Raw genomic sequence first — 27,840 nt, forward strand, 5'->3', positions numbered from 1 at the left:
TGACTCCTATAACAGAGCGGGCCTTTCTAATCAGTTTATTGAGCCTGTTGGCATCACCCATGTTGATGCCATTGCCCCAGCACACCACCGCATAGAAGATTGTCCTGGTGACAACAGACTGGTAGAGCGTGTGCAGGAGAGGCCTGCATACTCCAACGGACCTCAGTCTCCTCAGGAAGTGGAGGCAACTCTGGCCCTTCACGTACACAGCCTGTGTTGGTGCTCCACTCAAGTCTGTCATCCAGGTCTGTCACCCAGATACCTGTAGGTTCTCACCACATCCACGTCCTCACCATCAATAGTAACAAGGAGCAGTGCAGGCTGAGTCTTCCTAAAGTCCATCACCATCTCCTTTGTCTTACTGATGTTGAGCTGCAGATGATTCAGCTTGCACCATTTGACAAAGTCCTCCACCAAGGCCCTGTATTAATCCTCCCGTCCACCTTTATACACCCAAATATTGCTTTCTGATCCAAAGTTTCCACTATTCTTAAACACGAACACAAGAGTTTCTGCAGATGCTGGCAGTCCAAAGCAATACACACAAAATGCTGGAGGAAATCAGCAGCCAGGCAGCATCCATGGAAAAGAGTAAATAGTTAATGTTTTGGGCCGAGACCCTTCATCAGGACTGGAAAGGAAGGGGAGAGGTCAGAGTAAGAAGGTGGGGGAGGGGAGGAAGAAACACAAGGTGATGTTGAAACCGGGGGAGGGAGAGGGGATGAAGGAAAGGGCTGGAAAGTTGATTGGTGAAAGGGATAAAGGGCTGAAGGAAGGGGATTCTGAGAGGAGATCAGGAGAGCACTTTGTCAAGCACCTTTGCTCCATCCGCCCCAAAAAGCCGGATTTCCCAGAAGCCACCCATTTCAATTCTACTTCCCATTCCCATTCCGACATGTCAGTCCATGGGCTCCTCTGCTGCCAGGATGAGGCCACACTCACGTTGGAAGAGTAACACCTTGTATTCCATCTGGGCAGCCTCCAACTGGATGGTATGAACATCGATTTCACAAACTTCCGGTAATGCCCCCTCCCCTCCTTCACCATTCACCATTCCCCATTCCCGTCTCTCAACCTCCTCTCCTGCCCATCACCACCTTCTGATGCTCCTCCCCCTTCCCTTTCTTTCATGGTCGTCTATCGTCTCCTATCAGATTCCCCCACCTCCAGCCCTTTATCTCATCTGCCAATCAATTTCCCAGCTCTTTACTTCATCCCATCCCCCCACCCAGTTCCACCAATCACCTACCACCTACCACTTTGTACTTCTTCCCCCCCCCCCTCCCCCAGCGTCTTACTCTGACCTCTCCCCTTTCTTTCCAGTCTTGATGAAGGGTTTTGGCCTGAAACATCGACTGTTCACTCTTTTCCATAGATGCTACCTGGCCTGCTGAGTTCCTCCAACATTTTGTGTGTGTTCCATCATTTTTAAACTTTTTTCTTATCTACTTCTTGCCCGCCGCTATCTCTATCCCACAATGTGCTGTGTATACCTGTAGTAAGATAAGCCTTTTACAGTGTCAAGCTACGGGAGTTGTGTGTAGTTCCACCTGTGTACGATGATAAGCTTCCATCCTGGAGTTTTATGAAGCTGTTGGTAGACTAGGAACCAGGCATGAGTTCACTAGGCCAGTTGAGCCTTTTGCTGCCCAGTACTAACCCTGCATGGTCCTCCTTTATGTCACTATTACAAGCTCAACCTCCACCTCTCTGCTGTGCAATAGAGCGGAGAATTCACTACTCCCTGCTCATCAGAGGGGGTTTGAATCATTTGAATGAATACCAAAAACAAGTTTTTGATGTATAATCTTTTCATCATAATATGACAACTTTTGAAATGATTCTTTAGTTGCCTGTGCTTTGCAAGCCCTGTTCAGCCAGAAGGGAATTAGTTTAGTTCGGCATCACGTTCAGTTAGTGGCATTCACAAGAAAAGCGTTAATTAAACAGAAAGCACATGGTCCATTTTAGTGCATAGTGATCAAAATGGCCGTGGTGTTGAGATAATGAGGTTGGATAGTGATCAGGGTTGTGCTGGCTAGTTCAGGGACCAGGTGGCTCAATGGATGTAGCTGTTCTTGAATCTGTGCTGTGGATCTTCAGGTTTCTGTTGCTCCAGCCTGAAGGTGCCTGTGAGGGGATAACATGGCCTGGATGGTGGCAGAACTTCCTGTAGATACTACCGATGGTGGGGAGGGATGGGCCACTTGAATCCGCCTCAGTGAAATGGGAAGCAGAACGCTGGAAATGGGATAAGACAAGTTGTTGATCAAGGAAGGAGGTGTCTGTGCCGGTACCACACACACCTTCTTGTGCCTTTATCTCACGCAAACACTCACTGCTCTCTCGCTTCGTTTCAGACCTAGAGTTCGTCGACTCAGTGTTACTGAGGGAGAGTGTCAACAGCTCTGTGGGCGACGATGACAAGATTTACTTCTTCTTCACGGAGAAGCTGGCCAGAGAGTACGAGTTCAATGGAAAGCCAGAGGTCAGCTGGGTGGCCCGGATCTGCAAGGTCAGAGGATGTCTACAGCAGGAGGGGAAGAGGAGAGAAGAGGGGAGCGGGAGGGAGAGTGGAGAGTGAACAAGACGGAGAGTGGAGGGTGAGCAAGGGTGTGGAAGGGAGGGGGCAATGGAGGAGAGAGGCAAGGGAAAAGGGGGAGGAGAGGGCTAGTGGAGGGAGGGGAAAGGGGAAGGAGGAGGGGAAAATGGAGGGTGAGAGGAGGTGGAGAAGGGAGGAGAAGAATGATGATGCAAAGGGAGAGGGAGAGGAATTGTTTGCCAGTGTACAATACATGCTGGAGGCAAGGAGACAAACTAGAAGTGTCTTCAAGCTTTTGAGCCAACAGAGTGTGGCCAGAAACTACCAGCTCAAACCTGTAGAGTGTGGGAGGATGCTAAAGTGCCCAGAGGAAGCCCACGCGGTCACTGGGGGAATGTACAAAATCCTTAGAGACAGCGGCAAGAACTGAACCTCGGTCAGTGATCACCGGTGCAGTAAAGTCTTGTGCTGACCACAACACTACCGTGCTGCCCCGTGGGAGGGGTGGTGGTGATAGGAGGCGCAGCAAGAGCCTCACTGACTCGGCGAGTGAGTCTGCTCAGCTTAACCCAGCCCCTGATCATTGTGGCTTGTTCCGTTTGTACAGGGTGTCCAAAGAGGGCCTATATGGATCTCTTAGTATGTGCAAATGGAGTGCCGATCTTCACGAGCACCCTGTAGTTGGGGTCACAAACAGTTCTCAAGAATGACCCTGAAGAAGGGCTTCAGGCTCAGACCCTGGTGCAGAGTCTCGGCCCCAAACGTCACCTGTTTACTCCCCTCCATAGATGCCTCATGGCCTGCTGAGCTCCTCCAGCACGGCGTGCCTTTCCCAGGGATGGAGGGTTTTTGTAACTGGGGTCTGCCTTTACATTTAATAACAAGAGGAAATGGGTTCTGCACTCACTACGAACACTCGAGTACATAACCAGGCTGATTACAGAGTTCCATGTAACTGGTTAACCGTGTGTCTTTTGCACGAACCTTTAAACCAACGTTCCACCGGCCTCACATAACACTGGTGTTCAGCAGGTCAGTGATATCAGTGGGCAGAGAGACAGAGTTAGAGACCGGCCTCCTCTCCACTGATTCTGTCTACATTTCCTTCTGCCTCAGGAAAGCAACCAACCAGGGCCCTCTCCACCTCAATCCTTCTTCTCTCTCTCCTCCCCTCTCCTCCCAGGTCCTTCCCTCTCCACTCCAGTCCTTCTCTCTTCTCCCTCTCCACTCCAGTCCTTCTCTCTCCTCCCATCTCCACTCTGGCCTTCTCTCACCACTCCAGTCCTTCTCTCCCCACCCTCCCTCTCTCATCTCCCCTCTCCTCCCAGGTCCTTCCCTCTCCACTCCAGTCCTTCTCTCTCCTCCCATCTCCACTCTGGCCTTCTCTCACCACTCCAGTCCTTCTCTCCCCACCCGCCCTCTCTCATCTCCCCTCTCCTCCCAGGTCCTTCCCTCTCCACTCCAGTCCTTCTCTCTCCTCCCATCTCCACTCTGGCCTTCTCTCACCACTCCAGTCCTTCTCTCCCCACCCTCCCTCTCTCATCTCCCCTCTCCTCCCAGGTCCTTCCCTCTCCACTCCAGTCCTTCTCTCTCCTCCCATCTCCACTCTGGCCTTCTCTCACCACTCCAGTCCTTCTCTCCCCACCCGCCCTCTCTCATCTCCCCTCTCCTCCCAGGTCCTTCCCTCTCCACTCCAGTCCTTCTCTCTCCTCCCATCTCCACTCTGGCCTTCTCTCACCACTCCAGTCCTTCTCTCCCCACCCGCCCTCTCTCATCTCCCCTCTCCTCCCAGGTCCTTCCCTCTCCACTCCAGTCCTTCTCTCTCCTCCCATCTCCACTCTGGCCTTCTCTCACCACTCCAGTCCTTCTCTCCCCACCCGCCCTCTCTCATCTCCCCTCTCCTCCCAGGTCCTTCCCTCTCCACTCCAGTCCTTCTCTCTCCTCCCATCTCCACTCTGGCCTTCTCTCACCACTCCAGTCCTTCTCTCCCCACCCTCCCTCTCTCATCTCTCCTCTCCTCCCAGGTCCTTCCCTCTCCACTCCAGTCCTTCTCTCTCCTCCCATCTCCACTCTGGCCTTCTCTCCCCACCCTCCCTCTCTCATCTCCCCTCTCCTCCCAGGTCCTTCCCTCTCCACTCCAGTCCTTCTCTCTTCTCCCTCTCCGGCCCAGTCCTTCTCTCTCCTCCCAGATCCTTCTCTGCCCTCCCATCTCCACCCTGGCCTTTTCTCTTCACTCCAGTCTTCTTCCCATCCCTCTCCAGCCCAGTCCTTCTATTTCCTCCCCTCTCCTCCCTGGTCCTCCTCTCTTCTCCCCTCTCCACCCTGGTCCTTCGCTCTTCTCAAAACAAGTTAAATTATCATGGAGACAGTCAAGCAAAACAACATTTCTCTGGAGCCAAGGTGGCAAACATATACAGCACATTCAAAATAGCAAGCAAAGAAAAACAAATATGTCATCCAAGACCCTGAGCAACATAGCCCACAAATTGCTGGAGCACTCTCCGGCAATCCAGCCTGTCATTCCACTGACCGAACACTGGAGGCAGCACCGGTGGGGGAGGCCAGCCCCACTGAGCATGGACACCACGATACACCACCTCCAGCATCTCCTCACAGCTTGAGGCCTAGTTCCTGCTACAACCAACTCCCACACCGCCTGTCTCACCACCAAACAAGGGAAACAATCCTGCGGTATCTTTCATTATCAATTTGCAACAGAGTCCTGTGGTCGCAAGAGAAACATCCAAGACAATCGCGGTTACACTGGACGCCACCTTTGCGTACCAACCCTGAGGCCTTCGAGTAGCAGGCAGTGACACGGTCTGCACCCAGGTTAGCCCTCCACTCCCAGTCCAGCTCCTCCAACACTTCAGCAGGTTCCCCATCCGGCCGTCTCCTCCTCTGACCCTCCGGGCGTCTCCTCCTCCTCTGACCCGCTGGTCGTCTCCTCCTCTGACCCTCCGGCCGTCTCCTCCTCCTCTGACCCGCCGGTCGTCTCCTCCTCCTCTGACCCGCTGGTCGTCTCCTCCTCTGACCCTCCGGCCGTCTCCTCCTCCTCTGACCCGCCGGTCGTCTCCTCCTCCTCTGACCCGCTGGTCGTCTCCTCCTCTGACCCTCCGGCCGTCTCCTCCTCTGACCCACCGGCCGTCTCCTCCTCCTCTGACCCGCCGGTCGTCTCCTCTTCTGACCCACCGGCCGTCTCCTCCTCCTCTGACCCGCTGGTCGTCTCCTCCTCTGACCCTCCGGCCGTCTCCTCCTCCTCTGACCCGCTGGTCGTCTCCTCCTCTGACCCTCCGGCCGTCTCCTCTTCTGACCCACCGGCCGTCTCCTCCTCCTCTGACCCGCCGGTTGTCTCCTCCTCTGACCCTCCGGCCGTCTCCTCCTCCTCTGACCCGCCGGTCGTCTCCTCCTCTGACTCACCGGCCGTCTCCTCCTCCTCTGACCCGTCGGTCGTCTCCTCCTCTGACCCACCGGCCGTCTCCTCCTCTGACCCTCCGGCCGTCTCCTCCTCCTCTGACCCACCGGTCGTCTCCTCCTCCGACCCGCTGGTCATCTCCTCCTCTGACCCGCCGGTCGTCTCCTCCTCTGACCCTCCGGCCGTCTCCTCCTCCTCTGACCCGCCGGTCGTCTCCTCCTCTGACCCACCGGCCGTCTCCTCCTCCTCTGACCCGTCGGTCGTCTCCTCCTCTGACCCACCGGCCGTCTCCTCCTCTGACCCTCCGGCCGTCTCCTCCTCCTCTGACCCACCGGTCGTCTCCTCCTCCGACCCGCTGGTCATCTCCTCCTCTGACCCGCCGGTCGTCTCCTCCTCTGACCCACCGGCCGTCTCCTCCTCCTCTGACCCGCCGGTCGTCTCCTCCTCTGACCCGCCGGTCGTCTCCTCCTCTGACCCACCGGCCGTCTCCTCCTCCTCTGACCCGCCGGTCGTCTCCTCCTCTGACCCTCCGGCCGTCTCCTCCTCCGACCCACCGGCCGTATCCTCCTCCTCTGACCCGCCGGTCGTCTCCTCCTCTGACCCTCCGGCCGTCTCCTCCTCCGACCCACCGGCCGTCTCCTCCTCCTCTGACCCTCCGGCCGTCTCCTCCTCCGACCCTCCGGCCGTCTCCTCCTCCGACCCGCCGGCCGTCTCCTCCTCCTCCGACCCACCGGCCGTCTCCTCCTCTGATCCTCCGGCCGTCTCCAATGCCACGCCCAGCCGACTCCTTTGACCCGCCGGCCGGCTATCCTGATCAATGAGCAGCCCTCTGATGTGATAGACCCACTGCACCCGAGTTTTTAGAGCCCACTGTAGTCTTAGGATCACAAAAACACATTTAACAAAGAAAAAGTCGCCTTTGGTGGCCCCCGAGAGGCTGCTGCATCCGAAGGTGCTGCCATCTTACCACACCGCCATCTCCCTCTCTGTCCTGGTCACTCGCTCTTCCTCCCTCTCCCATCAGGTAAGACAGAAAATCCAGGGAATATGATTGATTGGACTCACTTTCCACCCCACGCGTGAAAGGACTCCTCATAGCTTAGAAGATGAGCGCTTGATCTCGCTATCACAGCCATGCCCTTTATATGTCTACCTGCACTGCGCTTTCTCTGTAACTGCACCACAGAATTCCACGTTTCCTTTTACTGGCTTGATGTAGTTACACCCAGTAATTTGGTACCCCTGTACACCAGCTCATTAATGCAAATATCTAATCAACCAATCACGTGGCAGCAACTCAAAGCATAAAAGCACGCAGACATGGTCAAGAGGTTCAACTGGTGTTCAGACCAAACATCAGAATGGGAGAGAAATTTCATCCAAGTGGGATGATTGGCGGTGCTAGGATTTGAGTATCGCAGAAGGTGCAGACCTGGGGTTTTCACACATGACCATCTCCAGAGTTCACAGAGAATGGCAGAAAAGCAAACGGCATCTTGTGAGTGGTATTTCTGTGAGTAAAATTGCCTTGGTAATAGGAGAGGTCAGAGGAGAATGGTTCAAGCTGACAGGAAGGTGACAGTAACTCAGATAACCCTGCATTACAACAGACTAGGTGTGTAGAAGAGTGTCTGTGAACACACAACATGTCAAACTTTGAAGTGAATGGCCTGTACTTAATAAAGTGGTCAGTGAGTGTATGTTATTTAATCATTATCATTTGAATATCACCCACCAGGTCAGGTCGGCAGATTTCTTTCTGAATTAGTAAGAGAGAGTGTGTGTGTGTGTGTGTGTGTGTGTGTGTGTGTGTGTGTGTGTGTGTGTGTGTGTGTGTGTGTGTGTGTGTGTGTGTGTGTGTGTGTGTGTGTGTGTGTGTGTGTGTGTGTGTGTGTGCGCGCGCGTGCGGCCTCCGCCAGTCGTGGTCGACCATGGGTACTGCGCCTCTGGTTTGTCGAGCAGCGTCGGCTGTGGCTATTGAGGCTGATCCTGGATCGGCAGGCTCTGCCACAGTTGCTGCATGTGTAGGGCGTCGTGGAATTGTTGTCCGCTCTCTGCTCCTCAAACTGACTCAGGATTACTCTTTCACCTTCCTCTAGGTGCTGCTGAAGAGTACCTCGCCATTTGTGGCCGTCATCTACTGTATCCTCCCAGCACTCTGTGTTGATTTTTAAGGCTTTCATGTCGTGCTTGCAGATATCCTTGAAGCGAAGCTGGGGTCTACCAATGTTCCTCTTGCCTGTTGCCCTGTAGAGGATTTCCTTTGGCAGTTTACCATCCTTCATCCAATGGATGTGGCCCAGCCAGCGCAGTCTGCGTTGTCTTAAAAGCGTGAACATTGCGGGAAGTGCAGCGCGGGAGAGGACCTCAGAGTCTGGGACTTTGTCTCGCCAGGTGATGCCGAGGATGCGGCGAAGGCTGCGCAGGTGAAAACTATTGAGTTTCCTCTCCTGTTTAGAGTAGATGGTCCAAGTCTCGCTACCATACAGGAGGGTGCTGGTGATGCATGCATTGTACAAGGCAGTCTTGATCTTCGTAGCGAGTTTAGGATTCTCCCAGACCTGCGAGGAGAGTCGAGCAAGGATCGATGTTGCTTTGCCGTTACGCATATTGATTTCAGCATTGAGGGAGAAAGTGTCACTAATGGTCGATCCCAAAGTATGTGAACTCGTGGACCACTTCTAGATTATAATTGTCGATGGAAATGGCTGGTGTCTCCACTACGTTCTGGGCAAGGACATTTGTTTTCTTTAGGCTGATGGTAAGCCTGAAGTCTTTGCATGCCTTAGAGAATCTGTCCATGAGAGTTTGTAGTTGCTGTTTGGTGTGCGAGGTTATAGCAGCGTCATCAGCAAAGAGCACGTCACGTATTAAGATCTTTCGCACCCTTGTACTTAATAAAGTGGCCAGGGTTGAACAGCCACCCATCAGACCTGGCGGCTAGATGCCTTCTGTCGACGTCCCAAATGCTTGCTTCAATAGCAGAGAGAAAAAGATGCCGAATAATGTTGGGGCCAACATGCATCCTTGTTTGACTCCACTACGCAAAGGGTTCTGATGAGCTGCCATCATTCTGAACAGTAGCCCTCATGTCGTCATGGAACAACTTGATGGTGGTTTGGAGTTTCGGGGGACAGCCAATCTTGAGGAGAATCTGGAAGAGCCCATCCCTGCTGACAAGGTCGAATGCCTTGGTCAAGTCAGTGAAAGTGATGTAGAGGGGCTTCTGATGTTCCCTGCACTTCTCCTGAAGCTGACGGAGTGAGACAGTTGACCTCCTTGCGCGAAAATCACATTGGGACTCAGGCTAGACCCATTCTGCCAGGATTTGTAGATGTGCCAGAGTTACATGAGGAAAGACTTTGCTGGCAATACTCAGGAGGGAGATACCCCTGAAGTTGTTCCTATCACCCTTGTTCTTGTACAAAGTGATGATTTTGGAGTCGCACATATCCTGTGGTACAGATCCTTCCTTCCAGTGCTGACAGAGGACCTCGTGTAAAGGTTGGAGGAGTGAGCTCTTGCAGTGTTTGATCAGGTCCAGAGGAATCCCGTCATTGCCAGGAGGTTTCCCTGGGGCCAGACTGTCAATTGCCTTGCTGAGGTCTTCAATGGTTGGTTCGGAGTCGAGTTCATCCATGACTGGTAGACAGTCGATGGCATCAATGGCTGAGCTAACAACAACATTTTCCCTCGAGTAGAGTTCAGAGTAGTGTTCTACCCAGCATTCCATCTGCTTGCTTTTATCAGTGATTATTTCACCACTGGATGACTTCAGGGGTGCTGTCTTGCTCTGCGATGGGCCAAGCAATACATCGATCTGATGTTGCCTGTCACAGCTGCTGTCTGAATGTTCTCACTGAGCTGGAGCCAGTACTCATTGATCACTGCCTTGCAGTCTGTTGCACTTTGCTTCTAGCAGCTCGAAGAGCCTGGAGTGTTTGGTCGGATGGTGAGCGCTTGTACTCTGTGAGAGCTGCACACTTGGCTTCGATGACAGGAGTCACGATGTTGGACTTCGCCTCAAACCAGTCACTGCTCTTTGTGGTCTTTCTTCCACAGATAGAGAGTGCTGATTCGTGGATGGTGTCGCAAAGGTATGACCATCGTTCTGTTGCAGTATCTCCTTGTGAGGAGGTAGTCATAGCACCCTGTACTGACTTGGCAAACTGGGCAACTGTTTCTGACTGTTTCATCTCTGTTGTGTTGATGCAAAGTTTTCCAGTTTGTTTGGAGTGGTGGATTTTCTTCGGACGTAGTTTGATCTCGCAGCATACTAAAGCATGATCCTTATCGCAGTCTGCACTGTGGTAGGAGTGGGTGATTAGTACAGCGTTGATGACAGAGCGCCTGGTGATGATCATATCTAGTTGGTGCCAGTGTTTAGACCGTGGATGTCGCTATGAGACCTTGTACTGCGACTTCGTCTGAAAGTAGGAGTTAGTTACACACAGGCCGTGATAGGAGCAGAACTCCAGGAGACATTGTCCATTGTTGCTTATTTTGCCAGTTCCAAAGTGGCCAAGACAAGATGGCCAGGAATCGTTATTGGCTCCCACTCTGACATTGAAGTTACCAAGGAGAACGAGGTGCTCATCACTGGGAATATTCCTGACAACAGCTTCTAATTTGTCGTAGAACATGTCTTTTGCCTCAGAGGTGGAGTTCAAGGTAGGGGCATACACACTGACGAGAGATACCGGGCCATGACTGGTGTGTAGGCGGAGAGTCTTAAATCGTTCTGATCCATTTTCTGGTGGCTCCACCATTTGCAACAAGAGTTCCTAATGGCAAAACCCACTCCATGCTCATGGGTCTCATCTTGGTTCTTCCCCTGCCAGAAAAATGAGTAGTTGCTTTCCTTCAGTGAATCTGCCAAACGTGTTTCCTGTAGGGCAGCTGTATCTACCTTGGGCCTTAGTAGCTCATTGTTAATGACCACTGTTGTTCGTGCATCTCCAATATCCTTGAGGTTTTGGTCAAGTCCAGTCATCATTGTGCGGACATTCCAACATCCCAACTTGAGGGGTGTTGTCTTATTCGATTTGCTTTCTTTCTTGTCTGGTGCAGTAGTTACAGTCAGCTCTTCCATTATCCCCTTGCACCCAGTGAGGAAGACTGACTGTGGCGGGACAGCACCTTATTGGTTGGGGGCTGCCTAGCTTGAGGTGGGTGGTAGCTGTCCAGTGAAACGTGATGGTCTCTCCCACCATCAGAACCAACCCCTGGCGCCATGCTCTACGCCAATCAAGCATTATGACTTATAACCGGTAAATGCTGCTTCTCGTGTTTGTCCGACGCTATAAAGCGAAGCTGGACTGGCCTCTCCAGGGCACAAGCCAGGCAGAATTGATATGGAGATCCATCCCACGCCGTGGGACCCCCTTCCTACTAAAGAATTAGTAATTATGATTTTTTTTTCTATGACACTATAAGCTAATAGTTTAATTACTTTAATTGAACGTTCCAGCTGCTCCTTTGGGATTCCAGTTCAGATTTCTGGATCAAGGGTCCAACCGTCCCGGTACAAGTCTTATACCTTAATCAAACTGATCTGAACTTGGACAGCACATCCAAACTCCATGACCCCTCACACAAAAGACCAGGGCAACAGGTGCTATAGAACATTGCCCACCTCCAAGCCAAAATACTTCTTGGATCTTGTGAAACTACCGATGAATCCAAGCGAATGCACTTTTGTCCCGGTGCAATGTCTAATATTTCACTTGCTTGATCTTTAAATTAAAGAATGAATAGGACTCTACAATGCATGTTCTCAGAATTATTACTTTGCTTATTTATTTAGTTTTTATATTGTTTGTATTTTCACAGTTTGTCTTCATTTGCACGTTGCTTCTTTGTCAGTCTTTGTGTGTAGTTTCTTATTGATTATATCATATCTTTTTGTTCTTCTGTGATTGCCTGGAAGAAAATGAATACTATATTGTAACACATAGTACTGTATATACTTAGATAATAAATTTACTTTAAAAATGTTAATTTGATTTCAAATCGCCTAGAATTGCTAGCAAAGCCACAGGTGGGTAGGTGGCAGGAGGCAACAGTGCTAGACGTTCACTCATTTACTGTATATTTGTGCTTTTTGTGCTGCAGAGTGACAAGGGAGGAATGAAAATTCTACAGAGTAAGTGGACGTCTTTTCTAAAGTCCCGACTTATCTGTTCCATCCCAGAGTACGGCTTCCATTATAATAACTTGAAGAGTATCTACGTGTTGAACCAGGAGCACTGGCAGGACGCCGTGTTTTATGGTGTGTTTGTATCCCAGTGGTAAGTACAAATCCTGTGTTCTGGTTTTGTTATTGTAAGTAGTGACCGCGTCTTCTCGAATGATATGTGGTGGTGCCGGGGGACTGGCAGGTTTTGATTCTATTTTCCATTGGTTGATTTCCCTTGCTCCATTCTCAGGTACGAATGATTTGTGTTTTCACTGGTGTAAAGGATGGCCCCTCTCCCTTGTACAGTTTAGGGACACTTCAGAATCAGAACAGGTTTATTATCATTGCCGTTCAGTCCCAATGAAGGGTCTCAGCCCAAAACGTTGACTGTTTACTCCCTCCATGGATGCTGCCCGACCTGCTGAATCTCATGTTTACGTTGTGAAGTTTGGTGCTCTTCAGCCACAGCACCAAACTTGCTGTAGGTTAAATAAATAAATAAATAAATAAATAGTGTGAAAGAGGAATAGTGAGGTGGTACTCATGGGTTCATGGACTGTTCAGACAAGAATCTATTCTTAAAACATTGAGTGTGGGTCTTCAGGATCCTGTACCCCCTTCCTGATGGTAGTAATGAAAAGAGGGCGTGACTCAAGTGGTGAGGGTCTCTAATGGTGGACACTGTCTTCAAGAGGCACTGCTCTTGAAGAAGTCCCCCTTGGCTGACTCTACAACCTTCTGCAGCCTCTTGCAAACCTGTGAAATGGAGCCTCCATATCAGGCTGTGACACGAGTCAGAACATCTCCACCATATATCGTCAGAAAACTGCAACATCTTAGGTGACATACCAAATCTCCTAAAACTCCTAATGAACTAGAGCTGCTGGTGTGTTTTCTTCATGATTGCATTGATGTGTGGGGCTCCGGATAGATTCTCTAATGTGTTCATTCCACCCACCCTTTCCAGGACTGGTGTGTGTTTCCCCGACTTCACCTTCTTTCAATTCCTTGGTCTTCCTGACACTGACTGCAAGATTGTTGTTGTGACACCACCCAACCAGCTGATCTGTCTCACTCCTCCTCGTCACCATCAAGATTCTGCCAACACCATTGTGTCCACAGCAAATTTGTAGATGGGATTCGAGCTAGTCCTAGTCACACAAAATGTTCTACAACTCCAAGTCCATGGGATACAATCTCCCCTTTGACCTGGGACATAATCTTCCTAGTCTGGTTCTCTCACCCAATTTATAATCTCCCTGGATTGCCTCCTGGATTTGGGGTTTAATCTCCGTGGACGAGTTCTCTAAACAAGAAACTACTTCCCTGGTTCTCCAGTCGCAGTTGAGATCACTGATTAAGCAAATCTCACACGAGACCTCCTGCTGTGACCCACCACACACTCCAGCCCTCGATCTGTGCCCCACATGCAGTGCTCTCCATTTACAAATGGAATGGGAGCAGGGCCTTAGTCACCCATTGATTAATCTTGTCAATGAAACAGACTTCTGACTTATCTGCTATGTTTTTATAACTAGATCCTTGAAGGTAAATGAAATCGAAGGAACTATGTTGTTCATGTCCCTGTGCTTGGTCTCTGTGTTTGCACTCATCAGGGTCCTGAAGATTTATCTTCAACCCCAGCCTCTTCTGGAGACCGATGACTCAGTGGATATTGTGTACTTTGATAAGGTGTCAGACACAAGGCTGCTAAATAAGACCCATAGTATTATGGGAAAGATTATAGCCTTGATAGAAGGTTGACTGACTGGCAGAAGACAAAGAGTGGGAATAAAGGGGGCCTTTTCTGGTTGGCTGCTGGTGACTAATGGTGTTTTGCAAGGGTCAGTGTTGGCACCACTTCTTTTCACATTAAATGTTAATGATTTAGATTACAGAATTGATGGAGTTGTGGCCAGGTTTGCAGGTGATACAATGATAGGTTGAGGGGCAGGAAGTCTGAAGAAGGATGGATGGATTTGGCAAATGGGCAAAGGAGTGGCAGATGGAATATAGTGTAAGGAAGTGTATGATCATGCACTTTGATAGAAGGAATATAATGTAGACAGAATGGATGAAATGTTGGAACAGACTGTTCGGGCTGAATGGCCTAATTCTGCTTGGTATCTTATAGTTTAATGGATTGATCCTTGAACTCTACAGAGATTGTTTACAGATATTGAATTGTTTAATAGCAAGACCTCAAACTCCCATGGACTGTTGCGAGCAAAGATTTTCACTGCGTTACTGCAAAGAGAATTTTCTAAACAGGGAGAAAATTCAGAAATCAGGGGTGCAGAGGGTCTTGGGAGTCCTCATGCAGGATTTCCTAAGGGTGAATCAGTGGTGAGAAAGGCAGATGTGATGTTAGCATTCATTTTGAGAAGACTAGAATATAAAAGCAAGGATGAAATGCTAAGGCACTGGTCAGACCTCACAAAGTATTGGGAGTAGCTTTGGCCCTTATCTGCTGGGGCTGAGGTGGTTCAAGAGAATGATTCTGGGAATAAAAGTGTAAATGTACAAGAGGCATTTGATGTCCCTGGTCTGGAGTTTAGAACAGTGAAGGAAGAATCTCATTGAAACCTATCAGATATTGAAAGCCCTAGATAGGGTAGATGTAGAGAGGATGTTTCCTATTGTGGGTAAGTCTTGGATCATGAGGACACAGTCTCGGAAGAGAGGGACCTCCCATTAGAACAGGGATAAGGAGGAATTTCTGTAGCCAGAGGGTGATGAATCTGTGGGATTCATTCCCTCACTCAGATGTGGACACCAGTCGTTGGGTATATTTAAAGCAGAGGTTGATAGGTTCTTGATTAGTAAGGGTGTGAAAGGTTACGGGGAGAAGGCAGGAGAATGGGGTTGAGAGGGATAGTAAATCAGCCATGATGGAATGTTGGAGCAGACTCTTTGGGCTGAATGGTCTAATTCTGCTGGGTATCTTATAGTTTTATGGATTGATCCTTGAACTCTGCAGAGATTGTTCACGGATGTTGCACTGTTTACTAGCAAGGCCTCAAACTCCCATGGATTATCGCGAGCAAAGATTTTCACTGTGGTACTGCAAAGAGAATTTGCGGCCATCTGCTGAAACGTCGAGGCAGCTGCTACGTATCTCACAATGTGACATTATCGTCTTTCTCATTTCACTAACGTTTGACTATCTCTTCTCGATAAACAAAGGCAAAACATAGAAACATCCGCCGTCTGTCAATACACCTCTGCGGACATCCGGAAGACATTTGAAGGGCCGTACAAGAAAAATCGGGAATCTCCGCGGTGGTGGTCAAGATACATACACAGAGTTCCAGAGCCACGCCCAGGATCGGTAAGACCCTTCAGCAGGTAAATGTGAGAATTCCAGGTCTCAGATTTGTTCTGTGGCTCAGACAGAGCAGTGGCTGCATTGATATCATCTACAAAATGCAGTGCAACAGCTAACATTTTCCTTCAACAGCTCCCAAGTGTGCAACCTTGACAGCATAACATCCAAGGGCAACAGGCACGTGGGGCCACCCCCAGCAGTAATATCCCCTCCTAGTCACACACTGTCTAGATCTGTCACTGAGTCCAATTCCTGGAACTCCCTCAACACCAGCAGCAGGAAGTAATTTCAAGTCATTTATTGTCATGAGCACTAATGCAGTTAGATAAAATACTATGAAAACCTTGCTTGGAGCGGTATCTCACACACATGTAGGTAGAGAAATAGAACCATAGCACACTACAGCACAGAAACAGGCCCTTTGGCCCTTCTTGGCTATGCTGAACCATTTTTCTGCCTAGTCCCCCTGACCTGCACCTGGCCAATTAAGAAGAGGGACGCCTCACGTCTTAATAAGCTGGTAAGGAAGGTGGGCTCTGTCGTGGGCAAAGTACTGGAGAGTTTAACATCGGTAGCTGAGCGAAGGGTGCTGAGTAGGCTACGGTCAATTATGGATAACTCTGAACATCCTCTACATAGCACCATCCAGAGACAGAGAAGCAGTTTCAGCGACAGGTTACTATCGATGCAATGCTCCTCAGACAGGATGAAGAGGTCAATACTCCCCAATGCCATTAGGCTTTACAATTCTACCGCCAGGACTTAAGAACTTTTTAAAAGCTATTATTAATGCTTTTTGAGATAGTGATTTAGATGCATATCATATTTTTTTACTGAGTTAAGTATTGTATGTAATTAGTTTTGCTACAACAAGTGTATGGGACATTGGAAAAAAGTTGAATTTCCCCATGGGGATGAATAAAGTATCTATCTATCTATCTATCTATCTATCTATCTATCTATCTATCTATCTATCAATATCCCTCCTTACAGCTCTCATCCATGAACCTGTCCAAGTTTATCTTAAGTGCTAAAAGTGAGCCTCCATTTACCACTTCATCTGGCAGCTCATTCCACACTCCCACCACTCTCTGTGTGAAGAAGCCGCCCCTAATGATCCCTTTAAACTTTTCCCCCTTCACCCTTAACCCATGTCCTCTGGGTTTTTTTTCTCCCCTAGCCTCAGTGGAAAAAGCCTGCTTGTATTCACTCTGTCTATACCCACTATAATTTTATACACCTCTATCAAATCACCCCTCATTCTCCTACACTCCAGGGAATAAAGTCCTAACCTATTCAACGTTTCTCTGTAACTCAGTTTCTCAAGTCCCGGCAACATCCTTGTAAACCGTCTCTGCACTCTTTCAACCTTATTAATATCCTTCCTGTAATTTGGTGACCAAAACTGCACACAATACTCCAAATTCAGACTCATCAATGCCTTATACAACCTCACCATAACATTCTAACTCTTATACTCAATACTGTACTTTGATTTATAAAGGCCAATGTACCAAAAAGCTCTCTTTACTACCCTATCTACTTGTGATGTCACTTTTAGGGAATGTATCTGTATTCCTAGATCCCTCTGTTCTACTGCACTCCTCAGTGCCCTACCATTTACCTTATATGTTGTACCTTGGTTTTTCCTTCCAAAGTGCAATACTTCACACTTGTCTGTATTAAACTCCATCTGCCATTTTTCAGCCCATTTTTCCAGCTGGTCCAGATCCCTCTGCAGGCTTTGAAAACCTTCCTTACTGTCCACTACACCTCCAATCTTTGTATCATCAGCATATTTGCTGATCCAGTTTACCACATTACCATCCAGATCATTGATATAGATGACAAATAACAATGGACCCAGCACTGATCCCTATGGCACACCACTAGTCACAGGCCTCCATTCAGAGAAGCAATCCTCCACTACCCCTTTCTGATTTCTCCTATTGAGCTTATGTCTAATCCAATTTACTACCTCACCATGTATACCTAGCGACTCAATCTTCCTAACTAACCTCCCATGTGATACCTTGTCAAAGGCCTTACTGAAGTCAATGTAGACAATATCCACTGCCTTCCCATGATCCACTTTCCTTGTAACCTCCTCGAAAAACTCTAATAGATTTGTTACACACAAAGGCCCACCAGCGCCTTTACTTCCTGAGAAAACTGAAGAAATTTGGCCTGTCCCCTAAACCGCTCACTAATTTTTTATAGGTGCACCGTAGAAAGCATTCTTCTAGGGTGCATCACAACCTGGTATGGAAGTTGTCCTGTCCAAGACCGGAAGAAGCTGCAGAAGATCGTGAACCTAGCCCAGCACATCACACAAACCAATCTTCCATCCTTGGACTCACTTTACACCACACGCTGTCGGAGTAGTGCTGCCAGGATAATCAAGGACAAGACATACCCAGCCAACACACTTTTTGTCCCTCTTCCCTCCGGGAGAAGGTTCAGGAGCTTGAAGATTCGTACGGCCAGATTTGGGAACAGCTTCTTTCCAACTGTGATGAGACTGCTGAACAGATCCTGACCCGGATCTGGGCCGTACCTTCCAAATATCCGGACCTGACTTGCACTACCTTACTTTCCCTTTTCTGTTTTCTAATTATGATTTATAATTTAAATTTTTATTATATTTACTTCGATTTGTACTTCAGGGAGCACGAAGCACAGAAACAAATATCACTGTGATGATTGTACACTCTAGTATCAATTGTTTGGTGACAATAAAGTATTTGTATTTGTATTGTATTGTTGACTCCTTAATAAGTCCCTATCTATCTAAATATTTGTAGATCCTATCTCTTAGTACTCCTTCCAATAATTTACCGACTACTGATGTCAAATTTACCGGCCTATAATTTCCCGGATTACTTTTAGAGCCCTTTTTAAACAATGGAACAACATGAACTATCCTCCAATTCTCTAGCACCTCACCCAAAGATACCGACATTTTAGCTATATCTGCCAGGGCCCCTGCAATTTCAACACTAGTCTCCTTCAAGGTCCGAGGAAATACCCGGTCAGGTCCTGGGGATTTATCTACACTAATTTGCCTTAAGATAGCAAGCACCTTCTCCTTTTCAATCTATATAGGTTCCATGACCTCAATACTTGTTTGCCTTATTTCCATTGACTCCATACCAGTTTCCTTAGTAAATACAGACATAAAAAACCCATTCAAGATCTCCCCCATTTATTTTGGTTCCATACATAGCCAACCACTCTGATCTTCAAGAGGACCAATTTTATCCCTTACTATCCTTTTGCTCTTAAATATACCTGTAGAAACACTTTGGATTATCCTTCACCTTGACTGCCAAAGCTACCTCATGTCTTCTTTTAGCCCTCCTGATTTCTTTCTTAAGTATTTTTTTGCACTTTTTATACTCCTCAAGTACCTTATTTGATCCCTGTTTCCTAACATGTCATACATCTCTGTCTTTATCAGAGTTCCAATATCCCTAGAGAACTAAGGTTCCTTATTCACTTTGCCTTTAATCCTGACAGGAACATACAAACTCTGCACTCTCGAAATTTCTCCTTTGAAGGCCTCCCACTTACCAACGACATCCTTGCCAGAGAACAACCTGTCCCAATCCATGCTTTTTAGATCCTTTCTCATTTCTTCAAATTTGGCCTTTTTCCAGTTTAGAACCTCAACCCGAGGACCAGATCTATATTTATCCATGATCAAGTTGAAACTAATGGTGTTATGATCACTGGAACCAAAGTGTTCCCCTACACACACTTCCGTCACCTGTCCTAACTCGTTTCCTAATAGGAAATCTAATATTGCATCCTCTCTAGTTGGTACCTCTATATATTGATTTAGAAAACTTTCCTAAACCCATTTTACAAACTCTAACCTGTCTAGACCTTTAACAGTATGCAAGTCCCAATCAATATGTGGAAAATTAAAATCCCCTACTATCACAACTTTATGTTTCCTGCAGTTGTCTGCTACCTCTCTGCAGATTTGCTCCTCCAATTCTCGCTGACTATTGGGTGGTCTATAATACAACCCCATTAATGTGGTCATACCTTTCCTGTTTCTCAGCTCCACCCATATGGCCTCAGTAGACAAGCCCTCTAATCTGTCCTGCCGAAGCACTGCTGTAACATTTTCCCTGACTAGCAATGCCACCCCCCCACCCCCCACCGTTCATCCCTCTGCCTCTATCACGTCTGAAACATCAGAACCCTGGAACATTAAGCTGCTAGTCCCACCCCTCCTGTAGCCAAGTTTCACTAATGGCTACAATGTCATAATTCCATGTGTCAATCCATGCCCTCATCTCGTCAGCCTTCCCCACAGTATTCCTTCCCCAAATACACCAGATATAATTTATACTTCATTATACATCTGAGCCAACATTTATCCCACAATAACTAATTAAAACAGATTGTTTTGTTGTTATTCCATTGGTGTTTGTGGGCTGGGACTTCCCTCTGTTTTGATTGGCTGCTGGGTTTCCTATATAGTAACAACAATCATGCTTCCATCATCGTTGGGCGTCTGTGAATGCTTTGGACTGTCACAAAAGATGTTATGTAAATGCTAGTCTTTGTATTGTTCTTCATGAAGAACCATTAATGAGTGTAGATTGGTGATGTTGGAAGGAGAAAGGGAGGTGGACAGACCTTACTCAGCCCTACGCTGATCTATGTGCTTCTGCTCTGCATGACAGTGCATCACAGATGAATTTCGGAAAGCCGGATTCATGACGTCATATGATCTGCCGGACGACGTACTGGACTTCGTGAAAAGGCATCCACTGATGGATGAAGAGGTCAGACCTGTGGGAGGCCGCCCACTCTTCACGAAGAAGCAAGTGAACTACACAAAGATCGTAGTGGACACGGTCACAGCACTGGATGGTGAACAGTACAACGTCATGTTCATTGGCACAGGTGGGTGTTGTGACGGCAGCCACACTCCCGTCCTAACTCAGTTCGTTGTGTGATTGGCCTCGCCTCAACGTTGCCCATTTAGGACCACGATAGACATTTGGAGTGGCACTTTAGTGCTGTTCTCAGTGGGTTGCCAAGGGCAACAGGCCTCATCCACCGAGCCACACACACAAAATGCAGAAGGAACTCTGTAAGTCTGGCAGAAGGGAATCAACAGTCGATGTTTCCAGCCGGGCCCCTCACGAGCCCTGGAAAGGAAGGGACAGAGACGGAATAAGGGATTGGGGGGAGTGGGGGGAGGTGAAGCTGGCAGGGGATAGATGAAGCCAGGTGAGGGGAAAGGTGGGTGAGTGAGGGAGGGGTTTGAAGTTAGAAACTAGGAGGTGATTGGTGAGTGGTAAAGGCCTGAAGAAGGAATCTCATCCCTCTCTCCCACCCGCGCATCTTCCTCCTCACCTGGTTTTACCCCTCACCTGCTAGCTTGTCCTCCTTTCCTTCCTCCACCTCTTTTCTCTGCCTTCTGCCCCCTTCCTTTCCAGTCCTGAAGGTCTCCACCCATCTATAGATGCTGCCTGGCTTGCTGAGTTCCTCCTCATTTTGTGTGTGTTGCTTTGGATTTCCAGTGTCCACAGGATCCCTTGTGTTATCCTTTTCCACTGAGATGTTAAAACTCTCGGAAAGTTAAGCAGGTCCCGCAAAGTAGATGAGATAAAGCAGACAATTCTACTAAACCTCAGCTGCCCCCTCACACCCAACACAGGCAAAATAAATCCAATCAACTGGTTGGTCATCTAGTTTGTGGGATCTTCCTGTCTGCAAGTTTCCCTGTGTATTGAGCACCCTGCATTTGTAAACCACTCACTGCGGACCAGCTGCTAAACCACATCCAACCCCATTGACCATCTCTGTCCTTGTTGTAGAGTCACAGCATGGACAAGGCCCTTCTGCTCATCAAGTTCAGACTGACCATCAAGCATCCATTTAAACTAATATACTGTGTGCCCTGGTGCACTCTGATCATATCTCCAATTTCTACAAAAATATTTTAAAATCACATCCTGGTCCTGCTCTCTCTCCTCACCTCCCAATGATTTCTGTAAGCTTCTCCAGAGCATCTCCCAGTCCTGGTCCTCCTAAGTCCGGCATGATCCACCCACCTCGGAATCTGTCTCACCTTCAGTTAGAACAACCCTAATCTCCTCCGGTTCTTTTCCCAAGGAGCTCAAACCTGAGTCCTCTGGTTAACAAGCTTCCTTCCAGGGGAAATTTTCTCTCAAAGCCCTTCATACTTCCTAAATCCTCCATCGAGTCTCCCCACAGATCTGTCTCTGCCCGCAAGGTGAGCTATCCCAGCTTCTCTTCCATCTCAACCCAGATGTGGTGGCACAATGGACATCATCTTGAGATCTGCCCCAGAGATTTGAGTTCAAATCCCACCAGGTCTGTGGGAGAATTTGAATCTGACGAACTGACAAAGTGAAATGAGAATAAGATGCTTGTAATTCAGGATTAGCGACCATGAACATTTTGGACTGTTGGAAAACCCACTTGAAGGAAATGTTCCACCGCGACACATTCTGGTTGACACATGACTCTTGACCCTCCAACGACCATAAGACACAGGAGCAGAATTAGGCCATTTGGCCCATCAAGTCAGCTCCGCCATTCAATCATGGCTGATCCTTTTATCCCCTCCTCAGCCCCAATCCTGACCTTGTAACCTTTGGTGCCATGTCCAATCAAGAACCTATCAAGCTCTGCCTTAATTACACTCAACAACCTGGCCTCCACAGCTGCCTCTGGTAACAAATTCCACAAATTCACCACCCTCTGACTAAAGAGATTTCTCTGCATCTGTTTTAAATGGACGCCTCTCTATCCTGAGGCTGTGCCCTCTTGTCCAAGACTCTCCAACCATGGGAAACATCCTTTCCACATCTACTCTGTCTAGGCCTTTCAACATTTGAAAGGTTTCAATGAGATCCCCCATCATCCTTCTAAATTCCAGCGAGTACAGACCCAGAGCTATCAAACATTCCTCGTATGATAACCCTTTCATTTCCAGAAACATCCCTGTGAACCTCCTCTGACCCCTCCCCAATGCCAGCACATCTTTTCTTAGATGAGGAGCACAAAACTGTTCATAGTACTCAAGGTGAGACCTCACCAGTGCCTTATAAAGCATCAGCATCACATCCTTGCTCTTGTATTCTAGACCTCTTGAAATGAATGCTAACATGGCATTTGCCTTCCTCACCACCGACTCAACCTGCAAGTTAACCTTTAGGGTGTTTTGCACAAGGACTCTCAAGTCCCTTTGCATCTCAGATTTTTGGATTTTCTCTCCATTTAGAAAGTAGCCTGCACATTTATTTCTTCTACCAAAGTGCATGACCATGCATTTTCCAATATTGTATTTCATTTGCCACTTTCTTGTCTATTCTCCTAATCTGTCTAAGTTCTTCTGCATCCTACCCATTTCCTCAACACTACCTGTCCCTCCACCAATCTTTGTATCATCTGCAAACTTGGCCACAAAGCCATCTATTCCATCATCTAAATCATTGATATGCAGCATAAAAAGAACCGGTCCCAACACCGACCCCTGTGGAACACCACTAGTCACTGGCAGCCAACCAGAAAAGGATCCTTTTATTTCCACTCACTGACTCCTTCCAATCAGTCAATGCTCTAACCATGTTAGTAACTTTCCTGTAATACACTGGGCTCTTAACTTGGTAAGCAGCCTCGTATGTGACAGCTGGTCAAAGGCCTTCTGAAAGTCCAAATATACAACATCCACTGCATCCTGTTTATCTGTCTTACTTGTAATCTCCTCAAAGAATTCAAACAGATTTGTCAGGCAGGATTTTCCCTGAAGGAAACTGTGCTGACTTTGTACTATCTTGTCCTGTCACCAAGTACTCCATCACCTTGTCCTTAACAATTGACTCTCAACATCTTCCCAACCACTGAGGTCAAACTAACTGATCTGTCATTTCCTTTCTGCTGCCTTCCTCCTTAAAGGACGGAGTGACATTTGCAATTTTCCAGTCTACTGGCACCATTCCAGAGTCCAGTAACTTTTGAGAGGTCATTACTAATGCTTCCACAATTCTAATGCTACCTCTTTCAGAACCCTAGGGTGCAGTTTATCTGGTCCGAGTGATTTATCTACCCCTCAATTCAGGATTGGATAATAAACATCGGCCTTGTCAATGATGTCCACTTCCCCAGAAGAGGTTCTTAAACAAAAGATGCCCCACTAGACCTTGTTCAAGGGTCTGATATATTTATCTCACTGACCACTGGAAGGAGTGTCTCAGCATTCCAGTCACATTATTCAGGATCAGTATGTAGGGGACGGATTGTCATTCTGCCTGCTTTACTCTGTATTTGTTCCAAAAGTGTTACTGAGCAGGAAGGGAATTGTCTGTAGATCTCCAACGTGACGGGGATGTCTCTTGTTTTAAAGATAAAGGCTGGATCCACAAAGTGGTGAGTTCTGGGGCCAGCACGCACATCGTTGAGGAGATCCGGCTGTACAAGGACCTACAGCCTGTGGAAAGCCTGGTGTTAGCCAAAACCCAGGTACTGTATTACCCATGAACAACTGTAAGTGGCTACAGACACACTGATCTCACAACAGACAGACAAATGTGACAGGTTGACGATGAGAAGGGATAATGGAGTTCTGTAACAGCAGGATGACCAGTGATGTCACTCTACTACCCAAGCAGTAAATGGACCGATAACCATCCCACTTCACATCCCCATAGCTCCACGCAAACTGCAGCTCAGTGAGTAGAACTTTGGCTTTGGAGTCAGAAGGTGGTGAGTTCAAATCCTACCAGGTCCATTACAGAAATCCAGGCCAACATCTCAAGGGGTTGCAGCAGTGACGTAGGCGGCATCCTTCAAGTAAGACGGCAGCTCAGCTCCTGTGACCTGTTTCATCAAACGGCTGGGGTCTTGATCCCCAAGACCAATGTCATCTACTACAGTCATTGTCACAGTCTGTACAATAGTGACTAGACTTGGAACATAGAACAGTACAGGAACAGAAACAGTATAAAAATGTAATTAAATCCCTACAAGATATCTGCCTACACATTCTCTGCTTCAAGTTGCTTTGTCATCTGTAAATATTCTGGGAGTCCTGAGGTGGTACAAGGTTATATGTAAATGCAATCTTTCTTTCAACATTCCCTGATTAGGGATTCATGTCTCTAAGGTCCAAGCTTCATGGCCTGAATGAAGGGAAGGTTTGGCAAGCCACTGGTTGTGATATTAACCACTTATTGTGAGCTTGATAAGTTGAGAAGCTTACTGAGATTCTGGGCAGAGGAAGACAGAACCTTTTCTCATGGCTTGTCTTCTGTTGTGAGCCTAGATAGCAAGTGGCATCTGTCTGTTTGATCAAGGCTGTCAACAGGACTTAAACCCATCCTGTTTCTTGCCAACATCTTCTCCTGCCAGGTTGGGTGGTGAGAGCAGGAGATTCTGGGTCTCTGATCCAGTAATGTCCACAGATCTCATCTTCTGGGCAACTGATTGTGTCCTGCCGCTGAGGAAGTGGAATATGCTCCCACTGAACCTTCAGATCTACCCAACTGCTCTTAAGCAGAACCGTGGCCACAGAGCCACACCAAGGTCCTTCATACAGCCCACCATTTCCATGCTGACCATCAAGTACCAATCTCTTCTCTTCCCATTTCCCAAAATGTAGTCTGTAACATCCTATACCTTGCCAATTCAAGTGCTGTTAGACCATAAGAGCATAAGACAAAGGAGCAGAATTAGGCCATTTGGCCCATCCTCTGCTCCACCATTCAATCATGGCTGGTCCTTTATTTTCCCTTCCTCAGACCCATTCCCCGGCCTTCTCCCAGTAACCTTTGATGTGTCCAATCAAGAACCTATCAAGCTCTGCCTTAAGTATACCCAATGACCTGGCCTCCACAGCTGCCTGTGGTAATAAATTCCACACGTTCTCCACAGTCCGACTAAAGAAATTTCTCTGCCTCTCTGTTTTAAATGGACTCTATCCTAGACTCCTCCATCATGGGAAACATTCTTTCCATATCTACTCTGTCTAGGCCTTTCAACATTCGAAAGACTTCAGTGAGATTCACCCCCATTCTTCTAAATTCCAGCGAGTACAGACCCAGAGCTATCAAACATTCCTCATATGATAACTCTTTCATTCCCAGAGTCATCTTTGTGAACCTCTTCTGAACCCTCACCAATGCCAGCACATCTTTTAGATGAGGAGCCCAAAACTGTTCCCAAGATGAAGCCTCACCAGTGCCTTATAAAGCCTCAGCATCACATCCCTGCTCTTGTATTCTAGACCTCTTGAAATGAATGCTAACATTGTATTTGCCTTCCTCACCACTGACTCGATCTGCAAATTAACCTTTAGGATGTTCTGCACAAGGACTCCAAATTCCCTTTGCATCTCAGATTTTTGGATTTTCTCCCCATTTAGGAAATAGTCAGCACATTTATTTCTACTACCAAAGTGCATGACCAGGCATTTTCCAACATTGTATTTCATTTGCCACTCTCTTGCCCATTCTCTTGTTCTGTCTGTCCTTCTGCATCCTACCTGTTTCCTCAACACTACCTGCCCCTCCACCAATCTTCATATCATCTGCAAACTTGGCAGCAATCATTGGTGATCATTGATAGATCATTGATACACAGCGTAAAAAGCAGTCCCAACACTGACTCCTGTGAAGCACCACTAGTAAGCAGCCTTGTTTGTGGCATTTTGTCAAAGGCCTTCGGAAAGTCCAAATATACAACATCCACTGCATCACCTTTATCCCCTGTAATCTCCACAAAGAATTCCAAAAGGTTTGTCAGGCAAGATTTTCCCTTAAGGAAATCATGCTGACTTTGCCTTGTCTTGTCCTGTGTCACCAAGTACTCCATAATTTCATCCTTAACAATTGACTCCAACGTTTTCCCAACCACTGAGGACAGGCTAACTGATTTATGATTTCCTTTCTTCTGCCTTCTTTCTTTCTTAAAGAGTGGAGTGACATTTGCAATTTTCCAGTCCTCCGGCACCATGCCGAAGTCCAATGATTTTTGAAAGATCATTTCTAATTCCACTACAATCTCTAATGCTACTTCTTTCAGAGCCATGGGTACAGTTCACCTGGTCCAGATGACGTGTACCTGTAGGTCTTTCAGTTTTTAGAGCAGCTTCTCCCTTGTAACAGTAACTGCACCCACTTCTCTTCCCTCGCACACTACAACATCTGGCACACTGCTAGTGTCTTCCACAGTGAAGACTGATGCAAAATACTCATTTAGTTCATCTGCCATCTCCTTGCTCCCCATTATTATTTCTTCTGCCTCATTTTCTAGCGGTCCTATATCCATTCTTTTATTTTTTTACACACTTGAAAAAGCGTTTACTATTCACTTTGATATTGTTTGCTAGCTTGCCTTCATCTTTTCTCTCCTAGTGACTCTTGTAGTTGCTCTCTGTAGGGTTTTAGAAGTTTCCCAACCCTCTGTCTTCCCACTGAATTTTGCTTTGTTGTATGCCCTCTCTTCGGTTTTTACATTAGCTTTGACTTCCCCTGGCAGCCATGGTTGTACTATTTTGCCATTTGAGTATATATTTGTTTTTGGAATACATCTATCCTGCACCTTCCTCATTTTTCCAGAAGCTCACACCATTTGCTACTCTGCAGACATCCCTGCCAGCAGCTCCTTCCAGTTTTCTTTGGCCAGCTCCTCTCTCATACCACCGTAATGTCCTTTACTCCAGTGAAATACAGCTATGTCAGACTTTACTTTCTTCCTATCAAAATTCAAGTTGAACTCAATCATATCGTGATCACTAAGGGCTCTTTTACCTTAAACTCACTCATCACCTCTGATTCGTTACATAACACTGAATCCAGTATAGCTGATCCCCTGGTGGGCTCAGTGACAAACCGCTCTAAAAAACCATCTCATCGGCATTCAACAAACTCACTCTCTTGAGATCCTGATTTTTCCCAATCTGCCTGCATGTTGAAATCTCCCTTGACTATCATAACATTGTCCTTTTGACACACCTTTTCTATTTCCCATTGTAATCTGTGGTCCACATCCCAGCCACTGTTGGGAGGCCTGTATACAACTGCCATCAGGGTCCTTTTACCCTTGCAGTTTCTTAACTCAACCCACAAGGATTCAACATCTTTCCATCTGATGTCACACCTTTCTACTGATTTGATGCCATTCTTTAACAGCAGAGCCACACCACCCCCTCTGCCTACCTTCCTATCCCTCTGATACGACGTGTAACCTTGGACATTCAGCTCCCAGCAACAGCCATCCTTAAGCCATGTTTCAGTGGTGGCCACAACATCATACCTGGCAATCTGTTATAGTGCAACAGGATCATCCACCTTAATTCTTATGCCCTGTGCATTGGGATATGACAC

At 47.6% G+C, this 27,840-nt stretch overlaps 1 protein-coding gene across 1 annotated transcript in view; it reads left to right on the forward strand.

Annotated features, from left to right (window-relative positions):
* The window catches only part of LOC140715295 (semaphorin-4G-like), a 69,253-nt gene that overhangs the window by 24,876 nt on the left and 16,537 nt on the right, over positions 1 to 27,840 (forward strand). Inside the window, exons 7-12 of the mRNA XM_073027255.1 lie at positions 2,104 to 2,132; positions 2,279 to 2,515; positions 12,072 to 12,247; positions 15,322 to 15,466; positions 20,164 to 20,386; positions 23,862 to 23,977. Coding sequence (XP_072883356.1) covers positions 2,104 to 2,132; positions 2,279 to 2,515; positions 12,072 to 12,247; positions 15,322 to 15,466; positions 20,164 to 20,386; positions 23,862 to 23,977 — 926 coding nt within the window. The remainder of the gene's footprint in view (positions 1 to 2,103; positions 2,133 to 2,278; positions 2,516 to 12,071; positions 12,248 to 15,321; positions 15,467 to 20,163; positions 20,387 to 23,861; positions 23,978 to 27,840) is intronic.

Source organism: Hemitrygon akajei, chromosome 23 (assembly GCF_048418815.1).
Source record: "Hemitrygon akajei chromosome 23, sHemAka1.3, whole genome shotgun sequence".
NCBI lineage: Eukaryota > Metazoa > Chordata > Chondrichthyes > Myliobatiformes > Dasyatidae > Hemitrygon > Hemitrygon akajei.